The sequence below is a fragment of the Oncorhynchus masou genome, chromosome 29 (genome assembly GCF_036934945.1).
Source record: "Oncorhynchus masou masou isolate Uvic2021 chromosome 29, UVic_Omas_1.1, whole genome shotgun sequence".
NCBI lineage: Eukaryota > Metazoa > Chordata > Actinopteri > Salmoniformes > Salmonidae > Oncorhynchus > Oncorhynchus masou.
Genome location: NC_088240.1, coordinates 53,638,840 through 53,657,754, shown reverse-complemented (window position 1 = coordinate 53,657,754; position 18,915 = coordinate 53,638,840). Strand labels below are relative to the sequence as shown.

Sequence of the window (18,915 nt, the reverse complement as noted above, 5' to 3'; positions counted from 1 at the left end):
TCTTCTTTCCAAACCTTTTTGTGTTCTGATTCTTTTTTAATAGGATTTTGGTCTGTTTGGTGCTTCACATTTTCCTTCTCGCTTTCCAGATTTGATCTGTGTTTTTAGTTTCTGGGCAGATTTGACAATATAGATGTTTTTTTATTGTTGCTGGCACATATGGAGATGATGGTGCCTCCACATCGTGGGCAGATGGCTTTGTTGGAACAATCTGAAACCCTTCTGGGCTGGACCTCCCACCCCGTGGGCCTACACACACGCACACAGACTAAGCGTATCTGTCTAGCTTTTCCTGGAGCAAAGTAGCACTAGAGGGGTCCCTGGCCCAGCGATCCATTTCCCAGGTGACATCTGCTCTGGGACATTACAGCACAAGTAGAGGGAAAATTGGATTTTAAAAGCTACCGAAATGGTGCTTAAAGTTAATTCCAAGCTTCCACTCAGGTATCAAGGAACCATTTGACACTGAATGCAAAAGACAATGTTTTTTTTTCTCTGTACAGAGCAAAAGTATAGTATTTCCTTATGTTGGTAATCAATGCACAATGGCACTGTAAACGGTTTCTCTAGTCTCACTCATTATAACTCATCTGATCTCTGATCTGTTCCAGGGGGCTTTTCATCACCATCCATGACCTCACTCACATCTCCACCGTGCTCCAGAGCTGGCCAGAGAAGGACATACGTGTAAGTCTATAGTCAAACCTGAAATGCCACCCTTTTCCCTATATAGTGCGGAAAAATACGTTGTGTCTGAAATTGCACCCTATCTCTCTATTGGGGGTGCTATGCCCTTTACACTGTTAGGCCTAGTTGTTCTGTCTGACGACTTAAGGCAGGTATTGCTACTGGGTATGCAGGGTTTTGCTCCAGGCCTGTTGTATATTACACACCTGATCCAGCAACTCAAGATCCTGGTGAACTGCTAAATAGTAGAATCAAGTGCGTTAGATCAGGGTTAGAGTTAAAATCTGCTCTGCAACAGAGTGGCTCTCTAGGAGGAAGATGGGAAGCCCTGGCTTAGAAGTCAGGGGTTTGCATTTTTGGTAATTCTGGGATAACTGGGGATAGGCACCAGTGGAGGATAGTGGGAGGAGCTATAAGAGGACATATGGTTTCCATATGTTTGATAGCGTTCCATTCATTCAGTTCCAGCCATTACAATGAGCCCATCCTCCTATAGCTCCTCCCAACAGCCGTTACTGAAAGGCACACGTTACACTACATGACCAAAAGGATTGTGGACACCTGCTCGTCGGTCATCTCATTCCAAAATCATGGGCATTAATATGGAGTTGGTCCCCCCTTTGCTGCTAAAACAGCCTTCTCTCTTCTGGAAAGACTTTCCACTAGATGTTGGAACATTGCTGCGGGGACTTGCTTCCATTCAGCCACAAGAGCATTAGTGAGGTCGGGCATTGATGTTGGGCGATTAGGCCTGGCTCGCAGTCGACTTTCCAATTCATTCCATAGGCGTTCAATGGGGTTGAGATCAGGGCTGTGTGCAGGCCAGTCAAGTTCTTCCACACTGCTCTCGACAAACCATTTCTGAATGGACCTCGCTTTGTGCACGGGAACATTGTCATGCTCAGAAAAGGCCCTTCCCCAAACTGTTGACACAAAGTTGGAAGCATAGAATAGTAGAATGTCATTGTCTGCTGTAGCTTTAAGATTTCCCTTCACTGGAATTAAGGGGCCTGGCCTGAACCATGAAAAACAGCTCCAGACCAGTATTCCTCTTCCACCTAACTTTACAGTTGGCACTATGCATTGGGGCAGGTAGCGTTTTCCTGGTATCCGCCAAACCCAGATTCGTCCGTCGAACTGCCAGATGGTAAAACGTGATTCATCACTCCAGAGAACGCGTTTCCACTGCTCCAGAGTCCAATGGCAGCGAGCTTTACACCACTCCAGCCAACGCTTGGCATTGCACATGGTGATCTTAGGCTTGTGTGCAGCTGCTTGGCCATGAAAACCCATTTTGTGAATCTTCCGACAAGCAGTTATTGTGCTGACTTATCTTCCAGAGGCAGTTTGGGACTCTGTTGTAAGTGTTGCAACCAAGGACAGATAATTTTTATGTGCTGCGCGCTTCAGCACCCAACGGTCCCAATCTGTGAGCTTATGTGGCCTACCACTTCATGGCTGAGCCGTTGTTGCTCCTAGACGTTTCCACTTCGCAATAACAGCACTTACATTTGCCCATTTGCTTGTTGGAAAGACATTCTAATGCCAATGTTTGTCTATGGAGATTGCATGGCCGAATCCATAAATTTGAAGGGGTGTCTACATACTTTTCTATATACAGTGCCTAAGGAAAGTATACAGCCCCCATGTCATTTACCACATTTTGTTACGCTACAGCCTTATTCTAAAATTGATTAAATAAATAAAAAATCCTCAGCAATCTACACACAATACCCCATAATGACCATGTGAAAACAGTTTTTTTTTAAACATTTTTTGCCTAAAACAAATGAAAGTAAAAAGACCTTATTTACATAAGTATTCAGCCCCTTTGCTATGAGACTCAAAAATGAGATCAGGTGCATCCTGTTTCCATTGATCATCCTTGAGATGTTTCTACAACTGGATTGGCGTCCACCTGTGGAACATTTAATTGATTGGTCATAATTTGGAAAGTTACACACCTGTCTATATAAGGTCCCACAAAACTAATTTCCGTAGAGCTTACGAGACGGGATTGTGTCGAGGCACAGATCTGGGGAAGGGTACCAAACAATATCTACAGCATTGAATTTCTCCAAGAACACAGTGGCCTCCATCATTCTTAAATGGAAGATGTTTGGAACCACCAAGACTCTTACTAGAGTTGGCCGCCCGGCCAAACTGAGCAATCAGGGGAGAAGGGCCTTGGTCAGGAAGGTGACCAAGAACCTGATGATCACTCTGACAGAGCTCTAGAGTTTCTCTCTGGAGATGGGAGAACCTTCCAGAATGACAAGCATCTCTGCAGCACTCCACCAAACAGGCCTTTATGGTAGAGTGGCCAGACAGAAGCCACTCCTTAGTAAAAGGCACATGACAACCCGCTTGGTGTTTTCCAAAAGCCACCTGAAGTACTCTCAGACCATGAGAAACAATATTCTCTGGTCTGATAAAACGAACTAACTATTGAATTATTTGGCCTGAATGCCAAGCATCACTTCTGGAGGAAACCTGGCACCATCCCTACGGTGAAGCATGGTGGGGGCAGCATCACGCTGTGTGGATATTTTTCAGCGGCAGGGACTGGGAGACTAGTCAGGATCGATGCAAAGATGAACTGAGCAAAGTACAGAGAGATCCTTGATGAAAACCTGCTCCAGAAGACCTCAGACTGGGGCGGAGGTACACCTTCCAACAGGACAATGACCCTAAACTCACATCCAAGACAAGTCTCTGAATGTCCTTTAGTGGCTCAGCCAGAGCCCAGACTTGAACCAGATCAAACATCTCTGGAGAGACCTGAAAATAGCTGTGCAGCAACGCTCCCCATCCAACAGAGCTCAAGAGACTCTGCAGAGAAGAATGGGAGAAACTCCCCAAATACAGGTGTGCCAAGCCTGTAGCGTCATACCCAAGAAGACTTGATGCCGTAATCGCTGTCAAAGGAGCTTCAACAAAGTACTGAGTAAAGGGTCTGAATACTTATATAAATGTGATATTTCAATTATTTTATTTTTAATAAATTAGCAAACATTTCTGTAAACCTGTTTTTGCTTTGTCATAGTTGGGTATTGTGTGTAGATTGATGGGAAAAAACAACACTTTAAACAATTTTAGAATAAGGCTGTAACACAAAATTCAAAAGGCACTCGCACATCTGAGCAATCTTTTTTGCAGGTGCATGGCAACATTTGAACAAGATGAAGGAAAAAGGAAACCACACACTGCTCTTGGTAGTATCACTGATATTTAATAAGCTTACGTATCGGCCTCACGGCCTTCGTCAAAGCTTTAGTGAATTTTTTTAAAATTTGCACCCTTATGTAGACCTCGCCCCACCCACATCCGTTCCACACATCGAAGGGTGGTGGAGGCAAAGGAAAAACAAATAAGTACTACCAAATACAACATCCATTTCATAAATATTACAAAAGTGTATAAATAAGATGTATTAAACACATCTGTAAAGCCACAATGAGGACAGAGCAAGTTTTCATTAATCATTGGGTACATCGTTCGAAAAACATCAGAGTAATCTTAAATAGGCACATAATTGATGTTCAAATTCACAGCATAACATACATAGGCATTTCATGATTAAGTCCTTTAGGAAATAATGTCTGGAGGGTGAAAACCCCAAAACATTCTCTTTTACTCAGAGTATTATTAATATCACCTCCCCTGTCTGATATCTTAACTTTCTCTATGCCACAGAATCTAAAGGTAGAAATGTCATGCTTAAGGTCATTAAAATGTACTGCGACTGGATAATCCCTGTCGTTTCTCCTGATTGAACTTTTATGTTCACTAATTCTCTGTTTGAGAGAATAAGAATAAGACTGTAACGAAACAACAAAATGTGGAAAAAGTCAAGGGGTCTGAATACTTTCCAACTTTCTCATAAATCGTGCATTGATGTCAATATGTTCAACAGATATCTTCAGTTAGGAGCTGGCCTGTTTGAGGACATTACAACCAACTGAGCTCTAATATGCCAGTACAGCTATGTGCAAAGCTGAAGAACATACGCACATCCAGGTACTTTCCACGGGTGCTGGAGTCGTAGGCAAAACTCATGGAAAACAGACAGGACAACGCAGCACACTGCTGCACATGCTCACAGGTGATATTTATTTACAACAGCGTTTCGACCCGTAGGTCTTCATTGGGCATCCATATCAAGTCATGATCTTGTCATATCCAGTCAAGTAGGAAGACTCTTCCAGGTATTCCTGGCATGGAAAGATATACCTGCTGCAACCGCTAGCCGTTCTTGCACCTGTTCACAGCTGTCAACACAATGGCATTTTCCTCTGCAGCCTGAGCTCACAGGACCTCTTAAAACTATTTATCACGATCCAAGGCTCTACTTACAGTTGAAGTGGAAGTTTACGTACACTTAGGTTGGAGTCATTAAAACTCGTTTTTCAACCACTCCACAAATTTCTTGCTAACAAACTATAGTTTTGGCAAGTCGGTTAGGACATCTACTTTGTGCATGACACAAGTACTTTTTCCAACAATTGTTTACAGACAGATTATTTCTCTTATAATTCATTGTATCAGAATTCCAGTGGGTCAGAAGTTTACATACACGAAGTAGACTGTGCCTTTAAACCGCATGGAAAATTCCAGAAAATTATGTCATAGCTTTAGAAGCTTCTGATAGGCTAATTGACATAATTTGAGTCAATTGGAGGTGTACCTGTGGATATATTTCCAAATGCCTGAAGGTACCACGTTCATCTGTACAATAATAGTACGCAAGTATAAACACCACGGGACCACGCAGCCGTCATACTGCTCAGGAAGGAGATGTGTTCTGCTAGAGATGAACGTACTTTGGTGCGAAATGTGCAAATCAATCCCAGAACAACAGCAAAGGACCTTGTGAAGATGCTGGAGGAAGCAGGTACAAAAGTATCTATATCCATAGTTAAACGAGTCCTATATTGACATAACCTGGAAGGCCACTCAGCAAGGAAGAAGTCACTGCTCCAAAACCGCCATTAAAAAAGCCAGACTATGGTTTGCAACTGCACATGGAAACAAAGATCGTACTTTTTGGAGAAATATCCTCTGGTCTGATGAAACAAAATTAGAACTGTTCAGCCATAATGACCATCGTTATGTTTGGAGGAAAAAGGTGGAGGCCTGCAAGCCGAAGAACTCCATCCCAACCATGAAGCATGGGGGTGGCAGCATCATGTTGTGGGGATGCTTTGCTGCAGGACAGACTAGTGCACTTCACAAAGTAGATGGCATCATGAGGAGGAAAATTATGTGGGTATATTGAAGCAACATCTCAAGACATCAGTCTTGAGAAGTTAATGCTTGGTTGCAAAGGGGTCTTCCAAATGGACAATGACCCCAAGCATACTTCCAAAGTTGTGGAAAAATGGCTTATTAAGGACAACAAAGTCAAGGTATTGGAGTGGCCATCACAATGCCTGACCTCAATCCCATAGACAATTTGTGGGCAGAACTGAAAAAACGTGTGTGAGCAAGTAGGCCTACAAACCTGACTCAGTTACACCAGCTCTGTCAGGAGGAATTGGCCAAAATTCATCCAACTTATTGTGGGAAGCTTGTGGAAGGCTACCCAAAACGTTTGACCCAAGTTAAACAATTTAAAGGCAATGCTACCAAATACTATTTGAGTGTATGTAAACTTCTGACCCACTGGGGATGTGATGAAAGAAATACAAGCTGAAATAAATCATTCTCTCTACTATTCTGACATTTCACATTCTTAAAATAAAGTGGTGATCCTAACTGACCTAAAACAGGGAATTTTTACTAGGATTAAATGTCAGGAATTGTGAAACTGAGTTTAAATGTATTTGGCTATGGTGTATATAAACTTCCGACTTCAACTGTATCTACAGTGCTTGTAAAACTCTATACCCGTCGCAAGACTCACTGGTTGATGCTTTTTTATTAAACCCTCTTAGGCCTCACTCCTCCCTATCTGAGATAACTACTGCAGCCCCCATCCTCCACATACAACACCCATTCTGCCAGTCACATTCTGTTCAAGGTCCCCAAAGCACACACATACCTGGGTCACTGCAACAAACAATCAAACTGGACAGTTTTATCGCAATCTCTTCATTCAAAGACTCAATCATGGACACTTTTATTGACATTTGTGGCTGCTATGGGTGATGTATTGTTGTCTCTACCTTCTTGCCCTTTGTGCTGTTGTTGTCTGTGCCCAGTAATGTTTGTACTATGTTTTGTGCTGCTACCATGTTGTGTTGCTACCATGCTTTGTTGTCATGTGTTGCTGCTTTTCTATGTTGTTGTCTTAGGTCTCTCTTTATGTAGTGTTGTCATGATGTGTGCTTTATTCTATATTTATTCACTGCCATTCAAAAGTTTGGGGTCACTTAGAAATGTCCATGTCTTTGAAAGAAAGCACTTTTTTGTCCATCAAATTGATCCGAAATACAGTGGAGACATTGTTAATGTTTTAGATGACTATTGTAGCTGGAAACGGCTGAACTCTTTATGGAATATCTACATAGATGTACAGAGGCCCATTATCAGCAACCATCACTCCTGTGTTCCAATGGCACATTGTGTTAGCTAATCCAAGTTTATCATTTAAAATGCTAATTGATCAAGAGGATACGTACATTAGGAGAGTCTTGTTTGAGAAACAGACGCCTCACAAGTCCTCAACTGGCAGCTTCATTAAATAGTACCCACAAAACGCCATTCTCAACGTCAACAGTGAGGAGGTGACTCCGGAATGCTGGCCTTCTAGGCAGAGTTGCAAAGAAAAAGCCATATCTCAGACTGGCCAATTTAGATGGAAAGATTAAGATGGGCAAAAGAACAGACACTGGACAGAGGAACCCAGCATCTCGGAGTCACCACTTCACTGTTGACGTAGTGTGACTATTTCCAGTTTAATCATGTACACTTACTGTAACTGATTGGCTAATGAATATACTGGCTTTATTTGCTAATTACTGTATTTTCACTGCCTGATATTAATAAAGATTTTGTCTATTCTGAGAGCTTATTTGGTTAATTTCAAACAGGAATCCGAAAGGAAATGACTTATCAAGAGCCATAGACAGTCTGCTCTGACTGATAATGTATTTGATTGACATAGAATCACAGGTATGATTGACAGATGTGATGTGATTGACAGGCGGTGTGTGTGACGGACGGAGAGAGGATCCTGGGCCTGGGGGACCTGGGCTGCTACGGCATGGGCATCCCTGTGGGCAAACTGGCACTCTACACGGCCTGTGGAGGCATGCCACCCCAGCAGTGTCTGCCAGTCATGCTGGATGTGGGCACAGACAATGAGGTAAGAAGAGACACACCCAACAACCAAATGAATACATAACTACATGCGAACAAGATGATACACTTCACTTTATCCTACACTTGACACCTGTCAACTACATAACAAAAAACGGTCAACTTTGTAACATGTTATATGCTAGATGTAATTTGCCAGCTAAGAAAATACCCTCAAGTCAATACATTATAATCAGGTAAGCCCCTCGGTCTCCAAACTCCAATTTCCAAACACTAACAGCCAAGAAACAAGAAATTCTAACACTTTACAACCAGGGAACGCAACTGAGGAAAGCAGCACCGTTCACCCATGCCAGCTAGAAAAGCACCTATTCAATCCGCCAGCACCGCCAGTCAACAGTATTCAAAGAGGCCCTCTGGTTTGGTTTTTCCTGCTGGTCCCATTGGTCCTATGTATGGCCTGGCCCTCCTCTTTATGGCTGAAAGACGAGCCTCACCTCACTCTAGGCCGTGCGGTACGTGTGCTGTGGCTACACTGTTAAACGGGAGCAAACCAAGAATAGTCTGTTTTGTGTACACGGCTATATTTAAACTCTGTATTTTCTTCATGTCATCCAGAGCTGGGCCAAAGGGTGGGGCACTGCCACCACATGCCTGCTGCCTGGCTTTTAAGCCACAGCTGAGTCAACTCTGAGCCATCCTCTGATTTCCTGGGCCTGGACCAACTCTCCTAGCCACTGATTGTGTTTCAGTATAAGAGTTGGGGAGAGGATGAATGGTGATTTGGGGTTAGTTGAGTCGGTCCGGTCAAGGATAGACATGATCTAGAAAGTTATCAAGATGCCGAGAAGGAGACCTAAAAGAAGACATCACTGTGAAAGAAGGATAGATGGATAAAGGGTGGGAGGAAAGAAGAGGGAGATGGATTTGGGGGTTACCCGGGTATAGGACCGGTCAAAGATGTAAACGACTGGCAATAATCAAAGGAGATGGAGAGAAATAATGAGAGACACTCCATGGGCAACAAAACGAGGACACCAGTATAAAAGTTGGATAAATAAAGGAAGGGGGAGGGAAAGGGAAGGAGACTGGAAGCAGAGTTGAACACAGGGACTAGCCCTATCCATGTCCGATGTAGCATTCAAACTCTCCATGTTCTCTTATGTCGGCTGGCCAATTCACACTTCATCAAACTACACTGAGACCCAGCAGAAATCCCCCGTATTCATAAAACACACATAAAAGGCTTATGAGAGAACCTATAAAAGATCTTGCACTGCAGCATGAATACAGTAGGTGGCATTGGATCTTGGTGAACAGGATTATATTTTCTCTCTCTCTCTGCCAGTTTCTCCCACTCTGTTCTACCTCATAGCAGAGGCAGATACCATGGCCTTTGGCCCCCATCTCTTTAGTGGCATCTCCATAGACACTTCTATGCATGAACTCTTATTGTTCTATTGAAAGCTTTTGAAAGACCATAGACTATCCAGAAGCCATCTATGGTGCACAGATCCAGTTTAGGGATGCTTGGGGGGGATGCTCAACTCTTCCCGTACGTTTATAGGCATCAAAATACCCACTTTAACGAGCTGCCTCAGAGTCTTTGTATGTGTCCTCAATGCACTCTGTAGCTGTTTCCAGAGGATGAGAGCAAATGGGGGTTTATTACCATATATTTGTGTGTGTGTGTATGTCAGCGCTTTTTTCTAAGAGCGCAATCTACAACCTAAAAGGGTTCTTTGGTTGTCCCCATAGGGAAAATCTTTGAAGAAGCCTTTTTGGTTCCAGGTACTTTTTGGTTTTCACAGATGGTTCTACCTGGAAACAAAAATGGTTCTCCTTTTTTCTAAGACTATGTGTCTGTAGTTAAGAGTATGTGTCTGTAGTGTCTGTGTGCGTGCATGTTTGCGATGTGTTTCTCTGCTATGTCTGGATTTGTCTCGGTCTGTCTACATTCTATGTTCCTCTATTCGTTTCTGTATGTACAACTGAAGTCGGAAGTTAACATACACCTTAGCCAAATACTTTTACACTCAGTTTTTCACAATTCCTGACATTTAATCCTAGTAAAAATTCCCTGTCTTAGGTCAGTTAGGATCACCACTTTATTTTAAGAATGTGAAATGTCAGAATAATAGTAGAGACAATGATTTATTTATGCTTTTCTTTCTTTCATCACATTCCCAGTGGGTCAGAAGTTTGCATACACTCAATTAGTATTTGGTAGCATTGCCTTTACCTTGACTTTGTTGTCCTTAAGCCATTTTGCCACAACTTTGGAAGTATGCTTGGGGTCATTGTCCATTTGGAAGACCCATTTGCGACCAAAATTTAACTTCCAGACTGATGTCTGGAGATGTTGCTTCAATATATCCACATCACTTTCCTCCTCATGATGCCATCTATTTTGTGAAGTGCACCAGTCCCTCCTGCAGCAAAGTACCCCCACAACATGATGCTGCCACCCCCGTGCTTCATGGTTGGGATAGTGTTCTTCGACGTGCAAGCCATTCGACGTGCAAGCCTGGCTTTTTTATGCCGGTTTTGGAGCAGTGGCTTCTTCCTTGCTGACTGGCCTTTCAGGTTATGTCGATATAGGGACTTGTTTAACTCTGGATATAGATACTTTTGTACCTGTTTCCTCCAGCATCTTCACAAGGTCCTTTGCTGTTGTTCTGGAATTGATTTGCACTTTTGCACTGAAGTACGTTCGTCTCTAGGAGACCTGAGCGGTATGATTGCTGCATGGTTCCATGGTGTTTATTCTTGCGTACTATTGTTTGTTCAGATGAATGTGATACCTTCCAGCGTTTTGAAATTGCTCCCAAGGATGAACCAGTCTTGTGGAGGTCTACAATTTTTTTTCTGTTGTCTTGGCTTATTTCTTTTGATTTTCCCATTATGTCAAGCAAAGAGGCACTGGGTTTGAAGGTAGGCCTTGAAATACACCTCCAATTGACACAAATTATGTCAGTTAGCCTATCAGAAGCTTCTAACGCCATGACATCCTTTTCTGGAATTTTCCAAGCTGTTTAAAGGCCCAGTCAACTTAGTGTATGTAAACTTCTGACCCACTGGAGTTGTGATACAGTGAATTATAAGTGAAATAATCTGTCTGTTTACAATTATTGGAAAAATTACTTGTCATACACAAAGCAGATGTCCTAACTGACTTGCCAAAACTATATAGTTTATTATCAAGAAATTTGTGTAGTGGTTGAAAAATGAGTTTTAATGACTCCATACATGTATGTTTTAATGACTACATACATGTACGTAAACTCAGCAAAAAAAGTTACGTCCTCTCACTGTCAACTGCATTTATTCTCAGCAAACATATCATGTGTAAATATTTGTATGAACATAAGATTCAACAACTGGGACATAAACTGAACACGTTCCACAGACATGTGACTAACAGAAATTGAATATGTGTCCCTGAACAAAGGGGGGATCAAAATCAAAAGTAACAGTCAGTATCTGGTGTGGCCACATGCTGCATTTCCTCATGGACTGCACCAGATTTGCCAGTTCTTGCTGTGAGATGTTACCCCACTCTTCCACCAAGGCCTGCAAGTTCCCATACATTTCTGGGGGGCATGGCCCTAGCCCTCACTCGCCGATTCAACAGGTCCCAGTAGTGGTCAATGGGATTGAGATCCGGGCTCTTCGCTGGCCATGGCAGAACACTGACATTCCTGTCTTGCAGGAATTCACACACAGAACGAGCAGTATGGCTGGTGAAATTGTCATGCTGGAGGGTCATTTCAGGATGAGCCTGCAGGAAGGGTACCACATGAGGGAGGAGGATGTCTTCCCTGTAACGCACAATGTTGAGATTGCCTGAAATGACAACAAGCTCAGTCCAATGATGCTGTGACACACCGCCCCAGACCATGACGGACCCTCCACCTCCAAATCAATCCCGCTTCCAGAGTACAGGCCTCGGTGTAACGCTCAGTCCTTCGACGATAAACGCGAATCCAACCATCCCCCTGGTGAGCCAAAACCGCGGCTCGTCAGTGAAGAGCACCTTTTTCCAGTCCTATCTGCTCCAGCGATGATGGGTTTGTGCCCATAGTGAGGACATGCCTTACAACAGGCCTACAAGCCCTCAGTCCAGCCTCTCTCAGCCTATTGCGGACAGTCTGAGCACTGATGGCGGGATTGTGCGTTCTTGGTGTAACTCGGGCAGTTGTTGTTGCCATTCTGTACCTGTCACGCAGGTGTGATGTTCGGATGTACTGATCTTGTGTAGGTGTTGTTACACATGGTCTGCCACTGCGAGGACGATCAGCTGTCTGTCCTGTCTCCCTGTAGCGCTGTCTTAGCCGCCTCACAGTACGGACATTGCAATTTATTGCCCTGGCCACATCTGCAGTCCTCATGCCTCCTTGCAGCATTCCTAAGGCACGTTCACGCAGATGAGCAGGGACCCTGGGCATCTTTCTTTTGGTGTTTTTCAGAGTCAGTAGAAAGGCCTCTTTAGTGTCCTAAGCTGTCATAACTGTGACCTTAGTTGCCTACCGTCTGTAAGCTGTTAGTGTCTTAACGACCGTTCCACAGGTACATGTTCATTAATTGTTTATGGGTCATTGAACAAGCATGGGAAACAGTGTTTAAACTCCTTTACAATGAAGATCTGTCAAGTTATTTGGATTTTTACGAATTATCTTTGAAAGACAGGGTCCTGAAAAAGGGTCATTTCTTTTTTTGCTGAGTTTATGTATGTGTGTGTAAGGAATCTTTTTTTTGTGTGTGCATTTAGCGGTGTGTGCTCATATTTCATGCTACTCTCTCTTTGTATGATGTGTGTCTGTGGCAGGGAATGTACTGCAACTGTTGAGAATAATGGGCAGTTCTTCAAATCACACAGTACTAGAATGGGCCGTAACCTTCATGTGTGAAAAGGTGTTCTTCCTCACAGTCAGAGGATTTACAGGTTTCTGCCTGTTGTTTTCCAAATGTGTAAAGTGTTTGCAGATGTAGCACTGCAAAATAATATCACACAGCAGCATCTGTCAGAGTTTACGACAGGCCAAGCACATTTACCTTAAAAATCAACTCACCCGCCCCGGGCAGCAGCATGTGCCAGCAAGCACTCCATCAGGATCACTACAGGCACACAAACACTCATTCAGGCACGGGCGTAGGCACGGGCGCACCCATGCCTAGACACACGCACAGATTTGTGTGTGTGCGTGCGTGTCTGTGTGTGCGCGCATGTGATCCACAACCTCACGAGAACTAGGGCCTTGCACTCTAGTCTCGAGTTTTCCATTGTGTTTTAAAGAGGTGACAGGCCAAATGAGTTGTAATAGGATAAATGGAGTGCCCGTGTGTCTTAAGCCATATGGGGTTCCTTTGGCATGACTCATAATATATTATCTCAGACACACTGGTCTGATGCCATGCTCCAGCCCCTACAGCGGCTGGAGCATGGCATCAGAGCATGGCATTACACAGCGGTAGGAGGTGGCGGGAGGTTGAAAACATGACTGTCGTTATTGGCTTATTTCTGACCTTTGGTAGGTATGAGGACTCCTTGACTGAGGTCAGGCTTGCGACGTCTGGACCTTGACTGGAAAGACTGGGTTGTGTCCAAAATGGCACCCCATTCCCTATGGGACCTGGTCAAAAGTATATAGGAATGAGGAAGTACTGTAGGGTGCTATGTGAGACTCGGCTTGGATCTCCCCCAGTCATGTTCTTCTCCCTGTGGTAGTGTGTAATTCCAGAACATGATATAGCAAGGGGTAATGTTTTGGGAACATGTCATGGGGGAATGTTTTGGGAACATGTCCAGTAAACAGATGGGATATGGCAGAGCTCCTGTATAGGATGTTTCTGATTTATGGGATGTGCTGTGCTGTGGGGTTCCTGCTACCTGTGGACATCTCCCTCTCTCCCTCTCAAGCACACACAAACATGCATACACATACACACACTGTTTCTGTTAAAGACGCATCATTCAGCTCTCTTGCATCTCATCGCATACACAAGCACATACACAGATGCACATCTCGCTCTCTCTCTCGTCTATTTTCCACACAGAGACATACAATTGAAGTCGGAAGTTTACATACACCTTAGCCAAATACATTTAAACTCCACTTTTCACATTTCCTGACATTTAATGCTAGTAATCGTTCCCTGTCTTAGGTCAGTTAGATCACCACTTTATTTTAAGAATGTGAAATGTCAGAATAACAGTAGAGACAATGATTTATTTCAGCTTTTATTTCTTTCATCACATTCCCAGTGGGTCAGAAGTTTACATACACTCAATTAGTATTTGGTAGCATTGCCTTTAAATTGTTTAACTTGTGTCAAACGTTTCGAGCAGCCTTCCATAAGCTTCTCACAATAAGTTGGATGAATTTTGGCCCATCCCTCATGACAGAGCTGGTGTAACTGAGTCAGGTTTGTAGGCCTCCTTGCTCACACATGTTTTTTCAGTTCTGCCCACAAATCTTTGATAGGATTGAGGTCAGGGCTTTGTGGTGGCCACTCCAATACCTTGACTTTGTCTTGAAGCCATTTTGCCACAACTTTGGAAGTATGCTTGGGGTCATTGTCCATTTGGAAGACCCATTTGCAACCAAGCTTTAACTTCCTGACTGATGTCGTGAGATATTGCTTCAATATATCCACATCATTGTCCTCATGATTCCATCTATTTTGTGAAGTGAACCAGTCCCTCCTGCAGCAAAGCACCCCCACAACATGATGCTGCCACCCCTGTGCTTCCCAGTTGGGATGGAGTTCTTCGGCTTGCAAGCCTCCCCCTTTTTCCTCCAAACATAACGATGGTCAATATGTCCAAACAGATCTATTTTTGTTTCATCAGACCAGAGGACATTTCTCCAACAAATACGATCTTTGTCCCCATGTGCAGTTGCAAACCGTAATCTGGCTTTTTTATGGCGGTTTTGGAGCAGTGGCTTCTTCCTTGCTGAGCGGCCTTTCAGGTTATTTCGATATAGGACTCGTTTTACTGTGGATATAGATACTTTTGTACCTGTTTCCTCCAGCATCTTCACAAGATACTTTGCTGTTGTTCTGGAATTGATTTGCACTTTTCGCACCAAAGTACATTCATCTCTAGGAGACAGAACACGTCTCCTTCCTGAGCAGTATGACTGTTGCATGGTCCCATGCTGTTTATTCTTGCGTATTATTGTTTGTACAGATGAACGTGGTACCTTCAGGCATTTGGAAATTGCTCCCAAGGATGAACCAGACTTGTGGAGGTCTACAATTTTTTTTCTGAGGTCTTGGCTGATTTCTTTTGATTTTCCCATGATGTCAAGCAAAGAGGCACTGAGGCACTGAGTTTGAAGGTAGGCCTTGAAATAGATCCACAGGTACATCTCTAATTGACTCAAAGGATGTCAATTAGCCTATCAGAAGCTTTAAAGCCATGACATAATTTTCTGGAATTTTCCAAGCTGTTTAAACAAGTGTGTAAACTTCTGACCCACTGGAATTGTGATACAGTGAATTATAAGTGAAATAATCTGTCAGTATACAATTGTTGGAAAAATTACTTGTGGAATACACAAAGTAGATGTCCTAACCGACTTCTAAAAGTAGTTAAGAAATGTCATTAAGAAATTTGTGTAGTGGTTGAAAAACAAGTGTTAATGACTCCAACCTAAGTGTATGTAAACTTCCGACTTCAACTGTATACACTCACACTCATCAGTAAGACATGTCTCTGTGTCTGCACATTGTTTTCCCTCCCAGTAAACAGATCTGTAGAGTGAGTATACAACACATACATTTGTTTTTCTCTAAATGGCCATTTATCTAAATGTGGCTTGTGGGAAATAAACTAAACAGTGAGTGTTATGGGAAAGTTGGCCCTCTCTCATCTAGCTCTTTCGCTCTCCCACTCACTCCCTCTTTCTCTCCCTTTCTCTTTCACTGAAATTACCTGGTATAACCTCTGTCTCACAACACACACACTGAAATGAGACCCCGGTGATGTCATCCCACACAATGTGCTGGGTGGGCTCTCCTGGACCCAAAGTGGGGTGTCCATTCAGAGTTCACTTTCATAGCAGCCACGTTGTATTCATAGCAGCCACGTTGTATTCCTTTTGCGCTCTCCTGCTTTCTCACCTTTTCCCTTTGCTTGTGGACTTCAATTCACAACACATCAGCTGTATGTGACCAGGTGAAAAAACCTTTCCAAGCCAAACCGTATCATTACCGCTACACACAGCCTAGATCATTGTCACAATTTGTTCAAAACTGCTAGCAATGCTAGCTAGCTGTAGCTTATGCTTTCAGTACTACATTCATTCTCCAATCCTTTGATTGTTTGGACAACATGCCAGTTCATGCTACAAGAGCTCTAATAGGTTGGAGGACATCCTATGGAAGATGTCATAATTACTGTGTAAGTCTATGGAAGGGGGTAAGAACCAGGAGCCTCGTCAATGTAACCAGAGGAGGACAGAAGCTAGCTGTCCTCCAGCTACACCATAGTGCTACCCTACAGAGTGCTGTTGAGACTACTGTAGACCTTCATTGCAAAACAGTGTGTTTTAATCAATTATTTGGTGAAATACGAATATATTTAGTGTACTTTTATCTAAAAATGAAATTCACTGAGGAGGATGGTCCTCCCCTTCCTCTTCTCAGTAGCCTCCACTGAAGCAAACAGTAAGGCAGACGGGGGCCAGGATTGGGGATGGGGGTAGAAGACAAGCAGTAGCCTAGGGAGGACATCCCGCATTTAGAACCTGGCTCCAAGTGGCTCTCTTTACAGACATGCCAGAGATAGATAAGACAAATAGAAAAAATACAGTATAAAAACACAAAATAAAACACTAGCTGACCACATCAAAGAAGTGACATATTGTAGAGTGTGTGTGTGTGTGTGTGTGTGTGATAAATCACATACGGGGGCCCTCTAAACCCAGGCCCCTCTTCACCAAGGACTCCATCAGGATCACCACAGACATGCAGACAAGCTACACACACAGAAACATACACACACATGCCCAGTGACCTTTGCTCCTGATCCTTATCCCAACTCCACGCCTTCCTCCTTCTCCTCCCTTTATCGCTCCATCCAATGGGGCAAAGGGAGCACTTAACATTATGAATAGAGGAGAGTCTCATCTCTTCCACTCCCTGAAGAGATGTGAGGGGCTACAGAAAAGACGTAAATTAAGGCTGGCACGGGAAACTCCTCAGCATCCTACCCTGGTCTGTGTTTGAAGAGAATGTCTCCTCTTGTCCTCTCAAAGCCCTTTAACCCTTTAAATATTCACTATAATACCAGATGCCATTGCTCTCCTCTCTCACACACACACACACACACACGCGCGCGCACTCGACCTGAACTCGGGCCTCAGTCAAAGGGCTGATGTGCCAGCATAGTTAGTCAATCCGTCTTTCTCTTTGTCTCAATCTGGCCGTCTTCGAAACAACATTCATAACATGCCAGCTTGGAACGCAATAAAACGGACTAACTACTCAGGATGTGTTACTGGACTTTGTGATGGTAACCTAACCTAATTTCACCTTTCCCATCATATTGGTTCCTCCATTGGTCCATATTTTGGTGAAAGGGTGTGGTGTTTTTTAATCTAAACATTAGGCCTAATAGAAATCCAGCCAACACCAGTGGCATTTGAATCCGTAGTAAAGGGTATGATAGGCCAATTAAGGTTTAACCTGTTGTAATTGCACACAAAAAAAGAAAACCAATGCACTTTTCTGACCAAAGGACAGTTTTCAACAAAGAGTTTTGGAAGAGTGGATTACTTTTTCCAATGACTTTCAGCAAATTACTTCCACATATTTTTGTCCAGAAGCTTAATTTGAGCTTTTACCTACAGCAATGAGATAATATAGGGATCTAAGCGTTACCAGCTAGTCTGACTTTGTGTCTCCCATAATAGCCCTTGGGAGGAGTGGAAAGTGACGACAGAAATGGAATTCAATCCAACAAGGGTGATAAGGCCAACACTTTTGATTTGGTGAGGGTCAGTGGTATCTGAGTCTGAAGGATAGTGGCCTTGTGAACTCTAACCCAGTCTTTTTTTTTAGATAAGTAGTGGTCTAAAATGCAGGAGTAAATGGAACCCAATCAGACCAAACTCCTCTCTCTCTCATGCCTCACAGTGTGATGTCTGTTCCTACAGTATGTGTGACATACCCAGCTGCTGCAGATGGAAAAAGTTGTATGAACTGACCCTAACCCCTCCCTCCCCCACACACACACTTTTTCTAGGAGCTGCTGAAGGACCCATTGTACATCGGGCTGAGACACAAGAGGATTCGAGGCCAGGCCTATGATGACCTGCTGGAGGAGTTTATGAAGGCAGTGTCTGACAGGTACAGTAGAGCTATTTTCACACTACTGAGCCAAGCCTGAGATGTACTGGGTTAGTCTGGTTACACATGATTATCCATAATCATGGTACCATCCACATTAATGTCGAAGTGTTTAGAGACACATTATATTCTTATTTACAATAAAAGTGATTCCAAAACTACACAGTACATTATTTACTATTTAATGTCTATTGGGCACTTATTGCAGGCACTTTGCGCATATTGTTTACGATAAGTAGCCTATACTACAGAAATGTAAAGTTTGAAATGAAATAAGTTTGCTAATATGGGTGATTTGTTAATGGTACAATTGATGGCTTCAACCATCAAACTAGTAGTAGTAGGATAATAAATAAAAAAACTGTGGTGCACGTTAATGTTAGAAACATGTCGTTATATTTATTGTTATTGCGTCAATTCAGGCAATTTATCGCGATGTGGATATTTGTCCATATCGCCCAGCTTTAGTCGCCATACTGTTCCAAGCCTGTGTGTCGATATGTTGTCTTACTATAGTTTCGATTACACATCGGACAAAAGAGCACAGACTCGTTCTCAAGGCGAACCTCATGCTGATGCTGTTACATGGTGGTGTGGGTCTGAGCT

At 43.2% G+C, this 18,915-nt stretch overlaps 1 protein-coding gene across 1 annotated transcript in view; it reads left to right on the top strand.

Annotated features, from left to right (window-relative positions):
• The window catches only part of me1 (malic enzyme 1, NADP(+)-dependent, cytosolic), a 118,480-nt gene that overhangs the window by 74,939 nt on the left and 24,626 nt on the right, over positions 1–18,915 (top strand). The window contains exons 4-6 of the mRNA XM_064945303.1: positions 612–687; positions 7,835–7,996; positions 18,206–18,309. Of these exons, the coding sequence (XP_064801375.1) occupies positions 612–687; positions 7,835–7,996; positions 18,206–18,309 (342 nt within the window). The remainder of the gene's footprint in view (positions 1–611; positions 688–7,834; positions 7,997–18,205; positions 18,310–18,915) is intronic.